Source organism: Lupinus angustifolius, chromosome LG11 (genome assembly GCF_001865875.1).
Source record: "Lupinus angustifolius cultivar Tanjil chromosome LG11, LupAngTanjil_v1.0, whole genome shotgun sequence".
In the NCBI taxonomy this organism is placed as follows: Eukaryota; Viridiplantae; Streptophyta; class Magnoliopsida; order Fabales; family Fabaceae; genus Lupinus; species Lupinus angustifolius.
In genome coordinates this window covers 3,625,662-3,648,106 of record NC_032019.1, presented here as the reverse complement: position 1 = coordinate 3,648,106, position 22,445 = coordinate 3,625,662, and the positions used below count along the sequence as shown (strand labels likewise).

At 30.8% G+C, this 22,445-nt stretch overlaps 4 protein-coding genes across 5 annotated transcripts; all 4 read right to left on the bottom strand.

Moving 5' to 3' along the window:
• Window positions 295-1,781, bottom strand: LOC109361116 (non-specific lipid-transfer protein-like protein At5g64080). The gene is made up of 2 exons (XM_019606436.1): window positions 1,186-1,781; window positions 295-738 (listed from the first exon to the last, which is right to left on the bottom strand). Exons 1-2 carry the CDS (start codon window positions 1,562-1,564, stop codon window positions 464-466), a joined length of 654 nt encoding a protein of 217 aa, XP_019461981.1. The 5' UTR covers window positions 1,565-1,781; the 3' UTR covers window positions 295-463.
• LOC109361117 lies at window positions 6,655-8,227 on the bottom strand. The gene is made up of 2 exons (XM_019606437.1): window positions 7,728-8,227; window positions 6,655-7,242 (listed from the first exon to the last, which is right to left on the bottom strand). Exons 1-2 carry the CDS (start codon window positions 8,030-8,032, stop codon window positions 7,080-7,082), a joined length of 468 nt encoding a protein of 155 aa, XP_019461982.1. The 5' UTR covers window positions 8,033-8,227; the 3' UTR covers window positions 6,655-7,079.
• LOC109360109 (probable glucan 1,3-beta-glucosidase A) lies at window positions 10,817-14,728 on the bottom strand. The gene is made up of 8 exons (XM_019604841.1): window positions 14,491-14,728; window positions 14,259-14,384; window positions 13,963-14,148; window positions 13,685-13,843; window positions 13,152-13,321; window positions 12,641-12,796; window positions 12,167-12,522; window positions 10,817-11,459 (listed from the first exon to the last, which is right to left on the bottom strand). Exons 1-8 carry the CDS (start codon window positions 14,680-14,682, stop codon window positions 11,278-11,280), a joined length of 1,527 nt encoding a protein of 508 aa, XP_019460386.1. The 5' UTR covers window positions 14,683-14,728; the 3' UTR covers window positions 10,817-11,277.
• Window positions 17,591-21,922, bottom strand: LOC109361076 (random slug protein 5-like). 2 transcript variants are annotated; one of them, XM_019606389.1, is made up of 6 exons: window positions 21,798-21,922; window positions 21,095-21,190; window positions 20,784-20,960; window positions 19,854-19,952; window positions 19,316-19,558; window positions 17,591-18,260 (listed from the first exon to the last, which is right to left on the bottom strand). In XM_019606389.1, the coding sequence occupies exons 2-6, from the start codon at window positions 21,167-21,169 to the stop codon at window positions 17,856-17,858; spliced, it is 999 nt and encodes a 332-aa protein (XP_019461934.1). In that variant the 5' UTR covers window positions 21,170-21,190; window positions 21,798-21,922; the 3' UTR covers window positions 17,591-17,855. The 2 variants fall into 2 exon arrangements, with proteins under 2 accessions (XP_019461934.1, XP_019461935.1); XM_019606390.1 differs by having other exon boundaries at window positions 21,095-21,210; window positions 21,798-21,917.

Sequence of the window (22,445 nt, the reverse complement as noted above, 5' to 3'; positions counted from 1 at the left end):
ATGCACATATATATAACCACTCTTTGGTAAGTTTGAATGAAATCTCTAAACTGTTAGTTACGAATTTTTGGGTTTGTTGCAAAAAAGGATGGTATCCACTGCGTGTCATCTTATCTACTGTTTATAAGGATTCAGTTGACGAGTTATTAGTTAAGTAGACGTTTTTCATCCAAGTTATACTTCCAACAGCACCCTTTGGATCATTTGAATGAAAATTCTATTTATAACAAATAGAGTAGAATAGAAGATTTAATAGAAATACATTCACCGATCACCTAAACAGTTAGAATTTATTGGAAGTGATAAACTTTAGTCAAGAGAAAAAACATTAATAATTCAATCTTCTATGCTAACCACCCTAAGAGTAAGACTTTGCCAAACAAAATTTATTCCCTAAACAAAAGCACCTAAGACTAACTCCCTAATTCTTCAATGACATCATAAACACCTAATGGCAAAGTACCTAAAAGAAATAAACAAAGAAAATACTGCTGATAGCAATGAGTGAAATAGAAATGGGATAGGCTGCAGGAGCTGCTAGTGCTTTTTTTGGTGCTGGTGCTGGCGCTGTACTTGCCACTGAAGGGGATGGTGCAGCCGGAGTTTCACTTGGTACTGGTTTCACACTTGGCACCGAAGAGGGTGGTGATACAGGACTTTTAATTGGTTCTGGCTTTAGATATGGTGCATGACTTCTACATGAAGCTTTAGGGGGAGCTGGCTTTGACACTTGAGACTCTGAACCATGCAAGGCCATATTAGAAAAATCATAAATAAATAAATAAAAAGGTACAAGGTATCATTAGAAAACTAAAAATATAACTATTTTATTTATTAATTGTGTTTTATTCAACTTGGCCATAAGAGCATATGAGAATAAGCAATTAAAAGTACTATCAAAACATTAAATATTTAGTTTTCTGATACATATATTCTTTTAGCCTCTTCTCTTTTGTGCTGAGAAACGAGTTTTAGAAAACTTTGTTTTGGTACATTCTAAAAAAAACTTATTAAACAGATGACTTCATTACCTTAAGTGCTACTGTTAGCAAAACAAGTTCATTCAAAAGTGTAACTTTAAGATTTCTATATATTAAATTGATAGTACTTTTTAATGTAACATTTTGTATATTTGAATCCTTTAAGTAGTAACATATAAACCTAAAATAGAAAAAATTCACTTACCACCACATTGACCTAATGGAGATTTAATCCCACAGCCACTAGGAATTGTGATCGCCTTTGAACGTTGCGGTTTCAATTCATGACTGTTTATGATCGCGCAAAGGCACCGCATATTTGTTGAAGCAGCAGCAATAAAACCTGCACAGCAACCTGCATCTGGTTTTGAACTATCGTCACTGTACAAAAATGATATACAACTCATCACATCATCGATAGTTGAATCACAATCTGGAGTTGAAGCTGGAGCGGGAGCCGAAGAAGGAATTGACTTGGATTTATCATCATTTGATGAGAACCGAGAGCTTGAAAAACTAGCATCACAGGTTGAATATGAGCATGCAAGCAATAAACATGCAAAAATAGTGAAAAACTTTGTCATCTTTTCTCAATCAAATAATCTAAGAGTTGTAACACCAAATGTATGTAATCTGTGAAGTGAAGAAAACACACAACTATTGCGTTCTACTTGTGTCTTATGTATAAAGTATGTTCCGATAAGTCTGTTGTTTCAGATAAGCATGAAACAAACTCCTGATATATTTGAAATGCTTATCACCATTTATCAATTTTTGAATCTTTATAAACTATAAGGTATATTCTAAGAACCGTTAAAAAATATATGTATTTTAAGAAAAATATTTTTTCAAGTCAGCATATTCTCATGCCTAACATTTGAGTTTATTGAATTGTTTTTCTTGTTGTTGGAAATATTAGTTATTTCACATTCAAAGAAAACGAAAATCAAGGAAGAAAGAGCTCTTCTTCAAATGATTTATTAGAATTGAATGAATGAGATACAATTATGATACTTCTAATTTATAACAAAAAGAATGCTGACTAACCGAATCTAACTGAATTAACTAACTAAACTACTACATTTTCCATATGTTAAATATGCTAAAACACATAAGCCAAATGATGACTTGGGCGGCAAGAAATAGAAGACCCATTGATCTTATGCTTTGAATTGTAAACTCAACATTGGGTTGATGCTTGGATAAGTGAATGATTTGATGTGTGTGTTCTTTGTGTGTGGCTTTAGCATGACGAGTGCTAAGAATAATCTGGTTGTATGTGTCTTTAGTAGCCTTGCCCTGATGCACTTGATGTGAATCTGTATCCCTTGCCTGATGCAATTGGTGCATGGCTCTGGACTGATATTCGTGCTCAGTTTTGATGGAGAACAAGTTATGAGCCAAATTTGGTATATCAATGATCAATCTGCACATATTAATTTTGGGCTTGGTTGCATTGATCATAACTGGTGTGGCATTGCTACTGCCTTGGATGAGCAGCAGTTTATCAACACTGGGCAAGCTATTCACAACATTGTTAGGCAAGTACTCATAATATTATTAATAGTATGATCTTGATTAATGGTTAATTTTGATACCCCCACAAGTTGGGGCACATATGTCTATAAGACCCGATTTGATGTGAATGTCCTTGTATATAGTTGGCCCTAATGCTTTGGTTAATGCATCAGCAAGTTGTAAATGAGTAGGAACAGGGAGTAACTTGATCAAACCTTGGTTGCACTTCTCTCTTATAGTGTGACAATCTATCTCAATGTGTTTTGTCCTTTCATGAAAAACGAGATTAGAGGCAAGATAAATAGCATATTGATTATCGCAGTAAAGTATGGTAGGCATGGAGTAATCAGATTGCAAATCCTCTAATACATAGTTAAGCCATGTGATCTCACATGTAGTCAAGGCTAATCCCCTATACTCAGCTTCACAAGAGCTTCTAGAAACAGTTTTCAGTTTCTTTGATTTCCAAGATATCAATGAATTACCTAGATAAATGCAATAGCCACTTACTGATCTTCTGGTATCTGGGAAGGAAGCCCAATCACAATCACTATAAGCTTTCAGCTGCACAGAAGAGTTAGCAATCGTACGGGTTGCTCTGCCATAGCTTTACATAAGTAAAAATAGTAGAATAAAAATATAAAATAATTCATAATCAACAATCGAAGCAATACAATTGAATGAGATAAACAAAAATGTTGATATATGCAACTGATATTTGATATTTATTGGCATGCTTAAACTAAAATTGGAAGATGTAGAAAATGAAGTTTAAGGAATCACCAAGTTGTCCAGTATTTTTAAATATTTAGGTTGATAATAAAATTTCTTAAGAAGTATGACCCTATTTTATCTCAATCCACTTTTCTTTATAGCATAAGGTTATACCTAATATTTTCTATAGATAGTAATGAGCTTAGCATTTTCCATAGTATAAGATACCTATCATGTGAATATTTACCACATCATATATCAATAGTTTATAGAAGTTTAAATCTCAAATAAAATGATTTAAGTCATCATAGTAAGTACTACTTGTTGTTATTTAGTTATTTGTGTACACAAAAATCTCAGAAATTGATTTTGTTGGAAAATATGAAGTATTTATTGTGTTGGTAAAGTTAACCTTGCATTTTCAAATGTTTAGCCTAACAATAAAAATATATTTGCAGAGCATTTGATTTTTCATAGTCTTTTTCCAAAGGAGCCTACTACAAAACATGAGTAATTATTTTGAAGATATCTTCCTAGAGCATTATACTTATATTTTCAATATAGTTATACAATTATTTGTCTTTTGCTTTATACATAGAGTTTTTTTTTTTCAAAATCTAATGTAAAAGTGATATACACATTTGAGAGTTTACAATTGATATTGTGATAGACCTATATATGTTGTACAAAGTGCAAAAGTTGAAGTTTTATTTTCAAAATAATAACTAAAAATAAATTCATAAAAGCGATTGTGATAGATATATTCATTTACTTCAATGTTCACACTTTCTACATTTTTATTTTCAAAATAATAATAAAAAGTACAATCATAACAACTTTCATATAGAAAAATTGATTTACGTCACGCCCCAGTACACTCTAAATTGAATGGAAGAAGAAAAAAATGTGATCTTCTAATCTATTTCAATATTCTTACTAAATTATTAACAAGTACATAAACATGAAAACTATTAAACTTCACCATAAATCATTAAAATGAAAATACTAATATTATAAGAGAAAAAAATTTATGCACGAACAATTATGAGTTCTATACACTATCATTATATCATCAACCATTCATATATAATCGTCATTGATTCTTCGAAAAAAATAATCTAAATTTCTTATACTAATCTTATCTATGAAAAATTAATTTATTCTCACCTATATGTAGAATAATTTTGTCATAATTTCATTTAAAAACTTGTTGTTCTTCTCATAAACATTTTTTAAACAAAAAGTGTTTGCTATAATTCAATTAGCCGAAATAATTGGAAGAAAATATCATCCTTACTTAGAAGTTAATGATCTATATTTTATGTTTTTTTTTGTGGATGACAGTTTTCTTGTTGAAGCTAGTTATGACAAAGTCTCTCCATAAATTCTAAATTCATTTTTATATTCGTGATATGCTATAAAAGACAAATATTAACTATGAAATTTAAACAAATATTATATTATCATTTTAAACCTAGAGACATGACAGTATATATAAACATTAGCTATTTAACTCAACTTAGATTGATTAGAATCACGTGCATCAGATTTACCTTCACTAACCAGTGTATGAGAGCACATCTTCTCTCCCAAAATGTGTCCAACTCCATATACCCCAATATAGTAGGAACATATATGAAAAAACATATCTTTGAATGGATGAATGAGTATGAACATATGTGAGTATCAGATGTTAGAAACATTATCGTAACTATTCAACTCTTCAAACACAAAAAAATAAAAGCTATAAGATTTGATGATAAAAAAGTTGTAAGGAAATATCATAGAAGAATCCACCGATCGGTTTCACAGGTAAAGAAGTTGAGCATGGGATGAAGAAAGAAGTTTGCGGAAGAAAATATGGAAAATGTTTAGTGTGGAAGAAAAAATGGAAAATGTTTAGATTTTTGCTTTATGTCTCGCTCATCCAAATACATTTCTAACCATCGCAATCAAATGTATCATATGATAAAGGGTTACTCATTTTGATAATATCATCTCATAATAATAAATGAGTCTGCATGTGCCCTGTAACACTAATTTATTGTATATATCTATAATTATGAAATGTCTAAATTATCTCCATCATTACCAAAGACATAAGTAAAGTTATATATACTTTTCAGTAAAATACTAAACATAATTTCGTTTTATAATATTTTTAAACAAATAAAACATTCATTACCGATAAACTTTTTTTATTAAAATAATTTGAATGAACTTTATTCTAACATCAGTTTGCCTTTTGGTGTTGTTTTTATTGGTGTCATCTTTATATATGCGTGTAAAGATACGATAGTATTAAAAATGGAGGATTTTTTTAACCTAAACTCTTAATAAGCTAAAAATAAAAATATTTTATAGAAAATCAAAATGTTTATTATACCAAAAATACAAATTTGGAGTAACTATTCTTAATTTTTTCTCATTTTTGTATTCTTGAACTATCATTACAAAATTTAAAGTCAACATATACATATTAACTGATTTAACTATAATTTTGATAAAAAATCGAATGTTAGTATAAAATATGAGAAAAAATGAAAGAAGTGAAAGTGTAAGAGTTTTATATATTGTTAATTCATTGTTTATCATTCACTTTTTATCATTATTTCATTTTTCAAAAAATAATACAAATGAACGATGAATGATATATGAATTGTATATAAATCTTTATACTAATAGTACATATATGTTACACTCATAAAATAAATGTTATTTTAAGCAGTAAAATATGGTAAAAAGAGGCTATGTCTTTATGTAAATTCCTTTTCAATAAGCTTATTCTATAAATTCTTATTATTCTATAAAATATGGTAATAAAAAGGTTTAGGAAGATTTAAAAATTTCTTACAATAAATACAACTTGATGGAGAGAGAAAAGTTACACTAACTTAAATGTCCTTTATAAACAACAAATGTTAAGTGATTGAAAAGTTTAGTTCTCTCATTTCATAATTATGTTTTACAATTTTTTAAACAAATAAAATATGATATTGCAAATATACCCCTTTAAATACCAAGTGTCAATCGAAATTCTATTTTAGTAATTTTGCTAGCCCATTACATTAATATATAGAAGATATAGATAGATATAGATAAATTATTGGGTGACATATTCTGTCTCATAATTTGTGTTATTTATGTGTCATAAGTTATTATAATTAACAAAAAAAAAATACTTAATAATTAAATTTTAATTTAAATAAATTTTTTTCAACCAATCACAATTTCAGAATACATAGAATAATTAAGCATCATTCATATTTGATGATTGAACATGTGCATTCATTATTGACCAAGAATTATTACTAAAAAAACAGGAGGCGTTTGAATATAAAAATTCAGGATATGAAGTACAACTTACTATTAGATTTATTTTATTTTTAACATCCTTTTCCTTTTTCGTGGGGGAGTTGAAAATAGGTTAGAGAATTTGAAGCCATAAAGGCTTCCAATCAATCAATACCACTGGCAAATAATACTAATGTGCAAGAAGGTATAAATGCATTTCTCAGTTATTAGGAGGGGGAACACAAACACAAACACAAACAAACATGAGGCATGGTAATTACTAAGATTTTTCTATTTTTTTTCCATTTTATCAATTGGTTCAAAATCCCATGGAAATAATACTTTTTTTTCCAAATACTTGCCCAGATCCCTATGTTTGCAAAGAATGCCACCAAACTCCCACACTCGAAAAAGGCGCTACTGAAAACAAGAAAAAAAAGAAGCAAAAGGATCCGAGAGAAAGAGAGTGAGGCATTAAACATAATTTAACAAAGGTGAAATGGACATGATTATGAAAAGTAGCTAGATAGTTGTTTCAGTTTATCCTTCAGTGTTGTTGGGGTTTGATTATAACTACAAAGCAGTGACAGTTTCGCCCTTTGTAGCAACCTGAGAACGGGATGGAGAAGGAGGCACAACTTGTTTCTTTGATGCCACAAAATACTTTTCTCCTTTTCTATCATCCCGCTTCATCTGCTGTTGCCTACACTCCAGGCTACAGAAAGCACTATCACCTCTGCCAACAAAAATAATCATTTCAACCAAAAACCAACCATAGACACCACTGCAAATTTCATAACTCTTCTATCTGTTTTAAATTACATTTTCTAAAAGCAATTGTAACCATAATATTATGGTTTTAGCTCTGACCACGACCCTCATGGCCGCGTTTTTCACAAGCAGAATCTAACTATAAACATAATTTAAAACATGAATCATTAACTTAGTTTGACTATGGTATAAAGATATGTGATGACAAAAACTGGAAAACCGCATCGACCATATTATTAAGGCAAATACTAGTATATATCGAAATGTGAAATTGTAACAACAGGTAAAGGTTTGTTTTTTAATGCAGAAAATTGTAACCAATAGCGAGTAACTTTCTTTCGAATAAAACCAGAAAGATAAGCCAAAAATTAATCAATTATCTATCAACTGTAGAATCTAGTAAATAAGTGGTGGCGAAAGAAAGGAGAATTATTGAAGTGATCTAGGTACCTGTACATGTAGATGTCATGACCAGGTCCAAAAGGACGTTTACAGAGAGAACAAGCACGCAAGAAATCTGAGGTCTCCTGAACGCAATTTGCTGAATGCCTTCTTTGGATTCTAGGTGAATCTGTGGCCATCATCACCCTGTTGCTCTGATCTAACAACCCATTGAAGTGATTGAACCCACCAATAACTCCAACACATGGTGTGTGTCTGGGTGCAACATCAGTGGATTTGTTAAGATCTAAGGTTATCTCCGACATGCTTGTTGTTCTCTTCATTGGATTGCGAGGTCTTTTCCCTAGCAGCATCTTTTCTAATCTTTCTTCTGTTGGGTTCAACTTCTGCTGCTATTGCTGGTTTTGGTGGTAATAATTTGAGTTGGTTTTGGCTATGAAGGAAGCATTTGGTAAGGGGGGAGAAAGAGATTAAGGGATGAGAAAAAAGGAGTGAAGGTGAAACTGAAAAGGGGAGTGGGGGAGATAAAACTAAGAGCCTGAAACCGAGGAGTGAAGCTGGACCGTTGATTTTTTGTGTGAGAGATGTTCATCAATCATCACTAACCAGAAAATATACTCACGTCAGCTCTTCCTTTTTCCATTCATTTAATTATTCATCATTCATTATTCGTGTTGTACTACTTTATTACATTTTTTTAATTAATGTTGAAGATTATAATGGAATTTTGAATAAAATTTGATTAAAATTAATTTATTTAATGTATTAAAGTCAAAATTTTAAAACATCTAAAAATTGAAATAACATGAAAAAAATAAAATATTAAAAGATATGAAATTGGTAATTTTAAATGTTTTAGAAGTGCAAAATGGGGCATCGGATACGACCCCCAGATAGTGGGGAAGTTAAGCAATTCATGAGGCACAAGCTAAGCTAGAATGTAAACTTAATTTTTTTTATAATACCAAGTATTTCTCTCCCCTGATAACTAATGAACTGATCTATTTTAACATGTATGGTTCTTATTCCAACAAATATTTTTCACATAAATCAAATTTATAACTTTTAGTTAATCTAAAAATTTAACGAATTTTACACTAGACAAATGTTTTATTGGCAGCATAAACTGAATTGTAATAGAATAATATGTGGTGCTTGGAAGACAGACAGCAAGGTGGGATTGCTGAACTGTGCTGGCCTCGTGTGTTGTTTTATTCGAGTTCTGTAGTACCCCTTCATAAGTGGCACCAATAATTTTGGCTGGTCCACGCACCACCATTTTCACTTTAAGCGTTTTGGGTGTGCAGTATAGTATACTACATTCCTTCATTACATAATGGACAAAAGCATTTCCTCACCACTTTTTCTAGTAGAATCTACTTAAGTCAAACTTTACATCAATTAATATTTAAGATCTAAATCCCTCCTATATTCTAATTATTTATTACGAAATACAAAGCCCATATTCTTGTTTAGTGTAAAATTGAGCATTGGTAAACTAGATGTGCACAATTTTTCTCCTTCTTGTAATCAATTAATTGTATAATTTAACTGTTTAATTAAATGAAACAAAATAATAAAACCTAACTTAGATATAGTGATGATCAATTAATCTGGACGGTGACCAGTGAAAATGATTGGAGAGGTACAGAAAAATGCAACAAGTTGAGAGAATTAGGACCCTGTGCCCTTTAATTAGTGGTCCAACTGTTTGAAAGTTTTAGAACCCAAACATACAGCCAACTCATATGAAGGCGAAAGGGAGACTTGTCACTTTCTACACAATTATGAGTGAAGTCAAGTGATATATATCACTTGAGAATTACGGAGATTCACCATAGTGGGCATTTTTTAGAAAGATGGAGGAAAAATATGTACTCTTACGTTATAGTCACATGGGAATGATGTACAAAAAACTCATCATAACTTTGTAATTAAGAAAATTGTTTCCATTTTTTAATCAGCTACAAGTAGAGCATTATTTAAGCCAGACTTATTAAGGATTGACACGTGTTAAGATTAGAAGTAAACCATTTTTAACTTAAGATTGATATAATTAAACTTTATGAACTAGAAATAAGACTTTTAAATTGATTTGTACGATATTTTTAATTTTAATATTTATAATATTAATATTGATATTGATGTGATAATATAAAAAGTATATATAATAATTATAAAATATTTTTTGAAATATGTATATATAAAATATTAATTATATATGACTTTTTATATACAAGATTACATATTTAATGTGTATAACTTTAAAAGTTCTCAAAATATATATATATATATATGAGGAGATTATAGTAAGTAAAAAAAACGAACTCCACATCCTAGTCATTCATTCTTGAAAAATCCAATGATTTAAATTAAACTATTAGATTATCAATAATTGATGGTTATGATGTGCAGTAAGTTTTTCCCACTTAGTCAAATATATATATAACCGAATTGGTTCATTAATCTAACAAGTTGAATTATATATACTTCATTCAAATTCAACTCGTTTATTAACGAGCTCAATGTTTAACTTAAGCTCAACTAGTTTGATTAATAAAACATCATTTGTGCTACTTTATGAAAAATGAGATAAATCCTTTTATATTACAAAAAATAACATGGTTGTGACACATGTCAATTTATAATGATTATGAGAATTTGTGAATTGATTTTATAGAAGATATATTATATAATTACCCTATTTACTAGAAATATAATATATATATATATATATATATATAAAAGTTATAAACAATTCTCAATTATATCCATATAGTGCAAATATTGTTATATATCAATATCTATACAAGTATATAGATGTTACAATATTTTATATGTAGAAAGATAGAAATGTCATGTTAGTTTTTTATTTATAAACATTAATACATTACTTTGATACTGAAACTAGTTTTTCATTTTTTTTTAAATATTTGCATTATTATTTAAAAAATGGAAAAGGAAAAAATTTAGTACAAAATATTACAATTTTATCAAAAAAAAATATTTTCAAACATTAGTGATTAAATGGTACAAGATGTTAAGAGGGTATCGGAAGAGTGAGAATCTGATAATAACGATGTTTCCTACTCTCATCGTCATTTACAAAACTTGTGTCTCCATAAAGGTTATTCTAGGGTCACTTCATGTACCCGCATCCATGGATTCTAGTATTCTACCATGTCCACTCTTCATGAATCTCAGTTGTGGTGTTAAATTCATGCACACAATAAACGCTTTGTTATCGGCTACTGCCTTCCACTAAGACATGCAAGTGGAAACATTTTATTTGCTCGTAAGTGGTAAGAATACCACCATCTATCTAATCCTACTAGGTAGGAACTAGGAACATGGTGTGTGACCACTCTTTATGTTAATTATTACATTCTAATAAGTATTTTATTTTGTTTTGTTTTTATTAAATATTCTTTACACTTATACAACTCAACATTTCCGAAAAGGAAATAGAGAAATGTGAGTTTACTTGCCCCTCCCTCAATCCATCTCTAAAATATTCAGAGCTTAGCATAATATAATCAAAGGACTGCACAAGGTAAATTATTTTTAATCAATGGACAGTTCCAAAGAGTAAAGTTTTCTAAAGCTTGATATAACCATTCTTTATCATCCACTCGAGACTAAAATGGTTCCTGACGCTCCTGAAAGTCCAGTAAGACCACCCTAACGTTGCTCTCCCATAAACTTTCAATTGGATCTTGGCAAATGCTTTGTACTCCTCTTTTGTAGCCCCCTTAGCATTCCACTCATCAGCCCATTCACCTACAATTCAAATTAATGTCCAAAACTTTCAAACTTTAAAATTTTGAATGATGTGAAGCCTAAAATAAAATTAGGCAACAAGTCAAAAGCTTTATTTTGGTATTTAAAATATAGACGATATGTCAATTTAATTCATGACATATTCTTCCTCTAATTTCAGTGGCAATGGCATCTCAATCTGAATAAAAATCTGGTGTTACAAATTTTGCCTCATATGATATTTCATAATGAAGTAAAAATAACAATAATAATAAATATTTAAAATTTTTAATTGATATGATATATTTTCATTAGTACGAAACAATGTATAAGACATGATTTGAGACAACAAATTTATTTTCTCTAAATCTTAATAGTAGAAGTTATATTTTCACTTTGTTTTTATTTTCTTATATATACATATTTGTTCCTTTGTGCTAGCTAGCCTCTAGTAACTTGGAGCTAAAAGAGTGGTGACATTTAAATTATTTAGAAACTGCGGGGTAAAATTGAATAAAAAATTGTCAAGAACTAAATTAAAATCATGTAATTCCTAAATAATCTCTCTAAACTATTATGCTAAACCCATTTAGTGGGAACTAGGAAAAGGCTTAATTTGATGTGATATTAAGAACTTTTGTGTATATGAATGTAAACAAAAATACATAATCAATTATCATGGATAGCAAATAAGAGAGAGAGAGGATCATGATAATTTGAAGACTCACCTACAAAGGTAAGAGGGCCATTTGTGGTTGTAATAGAATTCAACTGTGATGAACGGTTGATGCGAATATAATCAATGTTCTCCTTGACACTAGTCATGTTTTGAAATATAGATCCAAAGAGGTTGTAATAGTGAACATCAATCACACATCGAGAAAGACCATTGGCAATTGGTAACAGTTCTCTGGGATTTGATGTGTCCAACCTATTTGAGAACACTACATAAACCATAGGAGAGTGTTTTCTAACTACTTTATAAGCAGCATTATAGTACTTTTTCAAGGTCTCTAATGTCACACCTGGTGCACGAGGCTCGTTTAAGAGACCAAATGCATATAAGCTTGTGATATTTGCATACCTACGATGTATAGCAATATGACATTGATTATTTATATATATTGTATATTATTGCTATAATAACTAAAGCATGTCAATGAGGTGTAATTAATATAAAAGTGTGCTATAAAACTATAAACCTTGCAATTAGGAAATCTATAACATCTATTGTTTGTTGGATGTTTGTATCTGTTTTTCCCCATTCTTGATAACCATCTCTTGTGGAGGTGGAAGGAAAGCCATTTTGAGAACCGGGTCCAGCATGAAGATCAAGGATGACTTTCAATCCATATTTCCTGATAGCATATGGTTAACCCCAATATTAATATTAAATACACCAACATTTTCATAATTATTTTGATTTCACATATTATTTTGTAATTTATTGCAATATCTCATAGAATAAGAATATCTATTTTTTACTCACAATGCCAAAAATCATTTATTTTTATTCTTATTCGGATCTCACAGCCTACGTTATCTTTGATCAAACATGTACAGTTTTCTTTCTCTCTCCTTGTTCTTATTTCTCATTCTTATTTAATAATATGATACTGAATAATAAAATAAAAATATTCTTAATTTTCATAAGAATCACTTAAAAAACAACAATCAGAAAAAAGGGTATGTGTAGTATATGCATGTACTTACTTTGCCCACAAAAAGGCATTGTCTAGTGCGTTCAAGGAACCACCAACATAAGGCAGTGGTGGAGTTAGATCACTTACTATCCACCACCCTACGGGAATTCTAACAGCATTTAATCCATTACTTGCTATGAACTTGAAGTCTTGTTCAACAATAAAAGTGCTCCAATGTTTCTGAGAAAATACACACCCTCAATCATTTACATTCCAATGTGCTAGACGGGACAGATTAATTGAAGACGTGATCATAATAATTTGAATAAAATTAAATCAGATAGTAACTGTGAAGTTTTTTTAGGTAAATATATATGGAAAGGGGATTATCTGTCCCAAAATGAGAGTATCTTCATATCCTTGTTCAAAAGTATTCCATAAAATAATATATAATATTGATTTATTTTTTATAACTTTTTTCTAATTAAATATTGCATTTTGATTGATTTAGGAGATCTCCCTTATATAGATATGAGTTATTACTGAATATCATAAGTGTGCAAATAAGAGAAATTTGTTGGTTTTGTTTGATATTATGTTGACCTTCATAACTAGAGGAGCCTTTTTTGGGCCATAACCATTTGTTAGTTGGAATTCGCCTTGCAACGTTGAAGAGATGTTCAATACAAAAATGGTTGGGTCGTTATTTCTCCATCCGTTAACCTCTGAAATATCAGCAGTTACCAGCTCCTCATTCTTTGTCTGCAAATTCATACCATGAAACATCATCCACTAACCATTGCATAACAGGGATAAGAATGAGAAAATTAATACTTGTTATAAGTGTTATATATATGTATATATGTATTGTAGAGGATTACCTGCAAGAAGTATCCTTTGGATGTTTTGATTCTAATACGGCTAGAGTTGTCACTTTCCTTAACAAAATGAAACGTCTCAGAATGAGTGGAAATATTGGAAACAGCAACAACGTTAATCCCATCTAGCCCCACAAACTTTTTGTCGTACACCCTAAACCTGAAAGAGTTCTCGTTTAACCTCCACAACTGCACAACATTACACGCAAAATCATCAAAAAATGTATAGCATCAAACATCATTTTTTAAATGCAGTTGAGTTCTAATTAATTAATGAATACTAGACATAGTTCAATTACTCTAAATGTTTCCCAATTCGAAGCATTTGAACGATTTGCGACTAGGATTGTTCCTCCTCCACCTCTAGAATCTGCACTCAGATATTTCCCTGTTGTCACAGATTTTAACTGTATAGAAGTTCCATCCTAACAAAATTTGAGAGAGTAAGAAGATAACTACAAAGCCTATAATAATAACATCTGATAAATTGTGATGCAATTATTTATATATGCATTAAGTAGTGGTGCTAACCAAAAAGTTCTTATTTGGAATACCATCGAAGAGAGAAGGTGTGATTGAACCTTCAGTAACCAACCAACCACCAAGATTAACAGCTTTCAATCGAAACTTGAGATTTTGTCTCCCATGAGACAAAAAAAGCTGAGAAAACAAGATAACCAAGTTAAGAAGCCATATTTTGCTGTTGATATACCTCGTCATCATTTTGTCTTTAATCTTTTGTAAAAAATGCTCCAAATGCTGGGTTTGAATTGAGTATGCTACACATTTATATGGAAAATGTTCAGATTACCTTTGTCCTTATTTATACACATTTTGTCTGACTGATAAGAGAGAGTACTATGACACATTTTCGCTACCAACTTTTCTGTATTGGTCACTGTAATTTTTAATAGACAAATTTGTGATTTATCTATAAATTATGCAGATTGTTTGGAATTTCTCAATGTTAAAATTGATTTAACAATGTTGCACTACTTTCTTTATTACAATAAAAAAAATCATTTCTTATGGAGGTTTGTTTATTCCATTCATGATTCATGGGATTCATATTCCTAAGAATGACAACTATGTCTAGTATTTAACTGTTGAAGTGAGTTTTCATTCCTAGTAAAATCAATGACAACAAAAAGATATTGGTTTAGTGATGAAATGTTATCTCACGATGACCAAAACTATCAAGATTTCAATATTTGAGATCGACATTTGTTGGAAAGGCAATCACCCACACCCAAAGAAGATTATTTCTTTATAAAAAGAAATTAATAATCGGCACTTCACACTTAAAAAGGTTGGGATCCTTTCCAATACTGGATAGTCCAATACTAAAATATGAGATCCAAAATAATTTGATAATATTAAAAAAACTATTTAAAATCTATATCATTAAATATTTTTAAATAACATATGTCACTAACTAGACGGTCCAAAGTACTCTACCACTTTTAGGTTATTCCCTTCACTTGCTTTAAATAGTTGTTCAAAGTACTCGTTTTTTAAGTTGTTCCACATTTTCTATCTGTTTGCCTTTTATATTTTAGTTTTGTAATTTCTCTACTATATATCGCTTTTAACTCATAATCTTAATTTTTATTAAAATTTCAATTATTATATAATTATTTATTATAGAGAAATTATTAAGATTTCAATATTTATTTTATTAATTGCATTATAATCTTAATACTTTAATAACAATGATTATATAGTAGGAGTTTTTAAATAAATGTACTATATATTCTTAGAAATATACATCATAAACCAATGTGGAAGTTATGTCGAGAAATGTCAAAAATATTTTAAGAATCATAAACGCTAACCAAACATATTTTTTGTAACATGCCTGCATAATTTTACATGGGAACATTTTATGTCAAGGAATGTTTTTTTTTTTACAATTTGTAATAAACACAATATAAATTATTTCTCAATTCTTCATTTCCAATAATGATAAATATAAGTCTCAACATATGGGTCCTTATAAGAGCTAGTTTTGATTATTGTTTACATTTAGAATGACTTCTCAACTATCAATAACAGCTAATGTTAACACACCAACAACAATGGAGGAATTGTGTGTATTGTGAGCTCTAATGGCACAAGCAACATTGAATGGGTTGGTTTAGTAGTCTAAATATCAGCAATTAGGTGTGATCAATCCTCTAAACGCTTCCTTCAATGCTCAGATTATCCCCTGCTTTGGACAAACTTCTCTCTTTTTTTATTAATATTAGTGTAAGAAAATAGAATGCTTTGAGAAGTTGATTTCTAACAAATTAACTTAACTATCAACGTTTTTTCACACAAAAATTAACAATTAGGTGGTGCTAGAAAGAGAAGTATTCAAAATAATGTAGGGAGAGTTATCAAAATAATTCATGGATGATTTGATCTCTATTCATGAACATAGATACTAAATGATGTGTGTTGTTTTATGATGTCAGGCTCCAAACAAGTTGGTGAGAAATGTGAAATGTTACAATAAGTAGTATTAGAGTTAACTATTTGGACATCCATATCCAAGGCCAGGTTTGAGGAGGGCCTCCAAAAAATGTGTTAATGTTTTTTAGTATTTAAACGTGGAAAATTTCTAATTAAAATTCTGTCTCTCTATTAGAAAAAGAGTACTATGATTACTCAAACCACAGACATAAAAATACATGAACAACCAGCAAGTCTGTGTAAGCATCTTTTTGGGAAAGAAACCTGAAATTCCCCTTTCATAAATATCACTCTCAAGATAACTTCGTCTAGCAAACCCAAATCCTTAAAAGAAGGGAAGAGGTTAATGTTGTCCAAATAGTGTCCTGAACCATGTCATATATCAATAATGTTAAAACAAAAACAGAAAAATAATAAAAATTTAATTATTAATTAACATTATATGTTTTCATTGGTTTAGGATATGATTTGAGATACTATTTAAGATAGTAGATCATTGTCCGAAAAGAAGACCGTCTAAAAAATTAGAACATGTAAGAGCCAACCAAAACATTGATCCACATGCACATGCGAAAATCCAGGAAAAAATGCATGGAATCAGCACCTAACCATGTGAAAACATGATGCCAAATAATATTGCTAGTATGGATGCAGTTCGTGAATAAATGCTTACTAAACTCGTTGGATTGCTCGCGTTAAGGACAACAGACTCATTCACCACAACTGGCATCACCAAGTTGAATAATTATATCATCCAATTTTGTGATATTTTTTGGCACACTTTTTGATATATTTTGTATAGATCACACTTATAAAAAATGATTTATTCCAAATTTTTACTTATCATATAGCACTTGAGCCAATCATTCGATGCTAGCACATTTTATATTAATAGTACTTATGTACAAACTATATAACATGAGTGAATGCTTTTCTTTAGCAAACAATAAATGTTTGAATTAGATTTCAAAATCCAATACTAGTAATTGTTTTGAAGGTCATTAATAATTTGTGCAATAAATGTTAATTTCCTTCCTGTGTTACCTTAAGCTTCAAGCATCTATGGCTTCTTTCCCTCTCGTTTTCTTTTTCTGTTTAGTTTGGTAAGTTATATTTTTCAAAATCATTCAATCTTTTCCCTGGACCATCTTCATATAAATGATTAAATAATAACTAAGCAATCTCCATGAGGGAGCAAGTATAATGTCAACACAAGAAAGCAAAGTACTCAAGAAGCACAAGCAAGCATTACATGCCTGTACAATGTATTCAAGGGTACACAAGCTTCCATCCACAAACAAGTGAAAATTATTTGCCACCATAAATCCAACATCAAGTTCTGAAAAAGTATCTTGATTATAAAATTCAAACTAGAATAATGTCACAAACACTTGCCTGAGCTCTCCTCAAAAAAAGGCAGAGTTATGTAATCTCTCATTCTAATGCGTATCTGCACTAGCATTACTAGCAACATGATTAACCACAATGTGCTTGTTGGGGTTGATGATCTCTTTCTCCATCTCAGGATCAGGGGAAGAGTTTACTTTCTCATTGTCAGACTCAGAGTCAGCATCTAAGGTAATCGAATCTAAAGAAGAAACAATGTTTGAGACTGGTGATGGAGAGTTTTCTCCTGTCCAGTAAGAGGAACTCTTCTTGTCATCCTCTTTCATTCTCTCAGCATATTTACTTATATCAAAACCTGTGTCATCATTCCCACCGAATGCAGATTCAAGAAGGTCCATATCAAACAAATCCTCCATGATCTTCTTGGTGTTTTGATCATCAGAGTAAGCGAACTTGACTTTATTAAAAGTCTTAGGCTCTAACAGTGGCTTCACCATCTGCAACAATACATTTTTGTCATAAAAATGATATAGGGTTAACTAACTAAATTTTAGCAGCTAAAACAAAAGGCCGCCAGTGGCAAATCCAGGACCCGACTACCCAAGGACAGGGGGTGTAAGTTGCACTGAATAGTCCAAACTCCAAAGTATATCAAAATATGACAAATGGAGTGGCATGAGTGCAATTTTATATAATCAGTGTTGCAAAAAATATTATCTATAAAGATAAGATAATAAAGTATCTTCTGGTATAAAGAGATAATTTATCTCCTCCAACCACTAAAACTATGACATGGGTCCAATTTAATCATTTTCAATAAAAATATTTCTAAAACTAAGCAAAATAGAACACATGTCATACTTTTACTGGCTGGATGAGATAAGTTATCTCCTAGTATGAGGAATATTTTATTCTCTAAAGATAATATACACATTTTTTTATAACAGATGCAAAGATGAAGTGAACCGGGTACATTGCAAATGTGCTTACTGCCTCATTACAGGTTTGGAAAATATAACAATCAAATGAAGAAAGATGAAAGCTTGGATCCAGTCCATCACATAGGAGTGAGCAAAGGTTGGATAAGCCAATCCAACCCCATGATCCAATCCAGCATAAGCTAATTAGATCAGGTTTTATCTCTTGGGTTGAGCCTGATCCAATCCAACCAGGGTAATGGGTTTCATTCCAATTATCCCACCAAATTACCATTATTTGAAATAATTACTGAAATAAATATATTGTACTAACAATGTAGCTGTAACCTTTCTTTTTTATTATCTCCCTCATTATCTTATGGCTTCAGTTCTGGACCAAGTGCAATCATTCTCATCCTAAGTGGCTCAAAAACATATGAAACAATGAAAGTTCTTTATGCATAAAATTCACTCTAGGTTTCATTCTGAGATACAATAAAAAATATTTAGCATCAAATCATCAACTTGTGGCTGCATTCTATACTTTATAATGTCAATGCAGATGAACAATATATGAGATAAACAGAAGATATTGAAGGCATGAAGTGTGAGACGGAACGCTTTCGTTTAATTACCGTGAAGAATGGTTCGAAGAACTTAGGGGGATTGTACAGTATTGCCAGACCCAGCCGTTCAGGATAATGGTCTTGTAATACATGGGCAGTCTCACGTGTTACCTTGACTGATATATGTGACAAATTAAAACCCTGGAAGTCAATCAGCCACACCATCTTTTCTTGTTGTGTTGGAAGATTTAAAACAGCATTCTCCATACAGTATACCAAATACTTAATCTGTCCTTTCGTTGACTTCGAGTTCTGCACTCCAAATAAAGAAGTCAAGTCAAACTACAAACATGGTACATTACTCTATAAGATCAATAATAAACAAGATTTTGTATAATCTATTAAACCAGACATCAGTGTCAAAGCAGGTGACTAAAACAGAGCTTTCTTGGAGTCAAAAAAATGGTAGAAATGAAAGCAAAAAAGGTGGTAGGACAGTGTATATCAAAATGCACTCCTCACTCTCATTCTTCCATTGTCATTTATTCAAAGTAAACCTTAATAAATAGACATGCTAGAGAGGTTAGAAGTGATTTACAGAAGATACCTGGCGGCTAGGTCTCATTACAAGGACTGTTCTCCCGTGCTTGTCAGTATAATTTGATCTATAGATCTTCCCTGTCTCTGCTTCAAGAGCAACCTCTTCCTATATCAACAAAAAATGTGCATCAAACCATCTGGGGGAATCAGTTAATAAGGAAATATCTGTCTCAACAAAATTCAGTTAATCAATCTTAGCTCTTAAGATCAATAAAATACTCCCTCTATCCCACTTTCATTTTCACTTCAGCCTAACGCGCACAAACTAAGGTAATTATTGAATGTGTTGATTACCTATGTAAAATATTGTATTTGTACTAAACCATCCCTAACAACACACAATCATTTTTAACACACATTATTTAATGCAATAAGGACAAAAGGGAGACGAAAGTAGTTACAACACCTTGATTTCTTAAGGTGACAAACAATATGAAAAAACTTAAAATGTTAACGTGACAATTAAAATGGGATGGGGAATATACAAAACAGGGCTAGTGGATACCATGGAGAACTCTTGATGTTTGCTCCAGCCTACCCTAGTACCCTCAATTTCACTTAAGAGATAGGTGTAGACAAAGGAAAAGACACAACAAATACTCAGCTCAACCACCTTAACCTAGTTACATAAAAAGATCTTAAATTACACTCAGCAATAGCAACAAGTGTGTAACAGGAAAGCCCGAAGGCTGTTCCCGTCTCTGTCAGGGGAGATGCCAACCATCTCTTCTTTTCACGAACACTACGTGGGTAACCGGAAACAGTCTCTCCGCTTGCAGTGTAAGACTGCGTACATCTACATTCCCAAACCACACTAAGTAAGAGCCTCGTGCACTGATTCACACTTTTTTAATAGCAACAAAGACACTGGATACATCTCAGCTATGCATTCTGTCTCAAAAGTCATAAGAAAAAGTTAAGACAAGCAGTCACTCACCCAGCGAATCTCCTCTGGTTTGTATTCTGCTCTCCATTTTAGGGACTGTTTCAACATTTTAGCTGCCTTCTTGACATTCCAATTTCGTGCCCTTAAATACCTTGCAATGGATGCATCAGAACAATAAGTAGACGCCTTACCAGACAATGGCCCTATCAACCTTCGCACCTCATTGATCTGGAAGGAAACAAATTATTATGGCTCTAATGCCCCTTTGCTTAAAACATTGCAATTTAATATTTTCAAATACTAAGTCTCAAAACAAGGTGAGAGTATATTTATCTTTAAGTATACACCATGGTAAAACGTACCTGTGCCTGCTGTTCTTGTGATATTGACAAATTCTCATTGCCATTAGAGGCAGTTTTCTTTAGGTCTACACTCATGATGGTCCTTGTAGAGACTTCCTAAAAGTCAACAATGAACACTTAAACTCAAAACCAGTCTCTATTACATGAGTGATAGTGAGATTGAAACTTCCATTGCTGATCAAAAAAAAAAAGTGGGATTGAAACTTTACTATTGTGAAAAATTAGATCAATTAGTGGTGAGAAGAACTCCAATTGCCTATTCACACTCCTTGCTAAATACTCTGAATCACAATTTTCTAAATTACCCTGGTATATTTGTTATATTCAAGTCAAGTCTTAATTGATGAAATTCTTTTTTCTAATCCACATTTATTTGAGAGAAAAATAGAAAATTGCAATTCAAATAGTTCGTGTGCTAATAGTCATTATCGAAATTGATACCTATTTATTAAATAATATAAAATGGCTCTCAGGCCTCAGCTATGGCCTATGATTCAATCCTTTAAATATGCTTGAAGGGCAAAAGAAAAAAAATAACACACAAAAAAGTAGAATATACAAATTGATAGTTGAAAAATATATATAATTTTTATGCGAGAATATAGGGATTTGAATTAATCGGGACTGAAAGAACGGAGACAAAGACATAAGAAAAATTGAAATTCGGAGAAAATAAAGAGAGTGAGTGGTATGATGTTGTAACCTGAAGTACGATGTGTCGGAGCTGATTGTTTGAAAGGGAAGAGAATGGAAAAGTCAAACCTCCGTCTCTCTCTATCTCTGTCTCTCTCTTATGTTTCAAAATGAAAGAGAGAAAACATAAATAGTTTTATGTGCAGAAAGTGATGCTGATTCTAATATTTATTACTCTCTTTAGTTTGTAATATAAAACACTTTTTAAAAAGTTTTGATGATTAAGATACTTTACAGTAATATTTTTTATTGCTATTAATAGAAATATTAATTAATAAAATAATCAATTTAATGATATGTCCAAATGTCTTACCATCCAACAACTCCTATGATTAAAAGCCTAAAAATTAAATGTATAATATATATATATATATTATTGGTGTAAAAATTTATACATATTTAATACATTATTCATTTGTAATATTATATTTAAAAGTTAATAATGATTAAATATAGATAATCAATAATGGAGCAACAAAATAACAAACTCTTACGATGTATATATTTTCTTTTCTTAAAACTTAATTCATGTAATTGGCCTAGCCAACAACAAACAAATATTATTCCTTTTGTTCCAAATTTTTATGATGTATAAAGTTATACACTCAGATTAAGAAGTCAATGAATAATGTAAAATTTTAATATTATTTAATTAAAA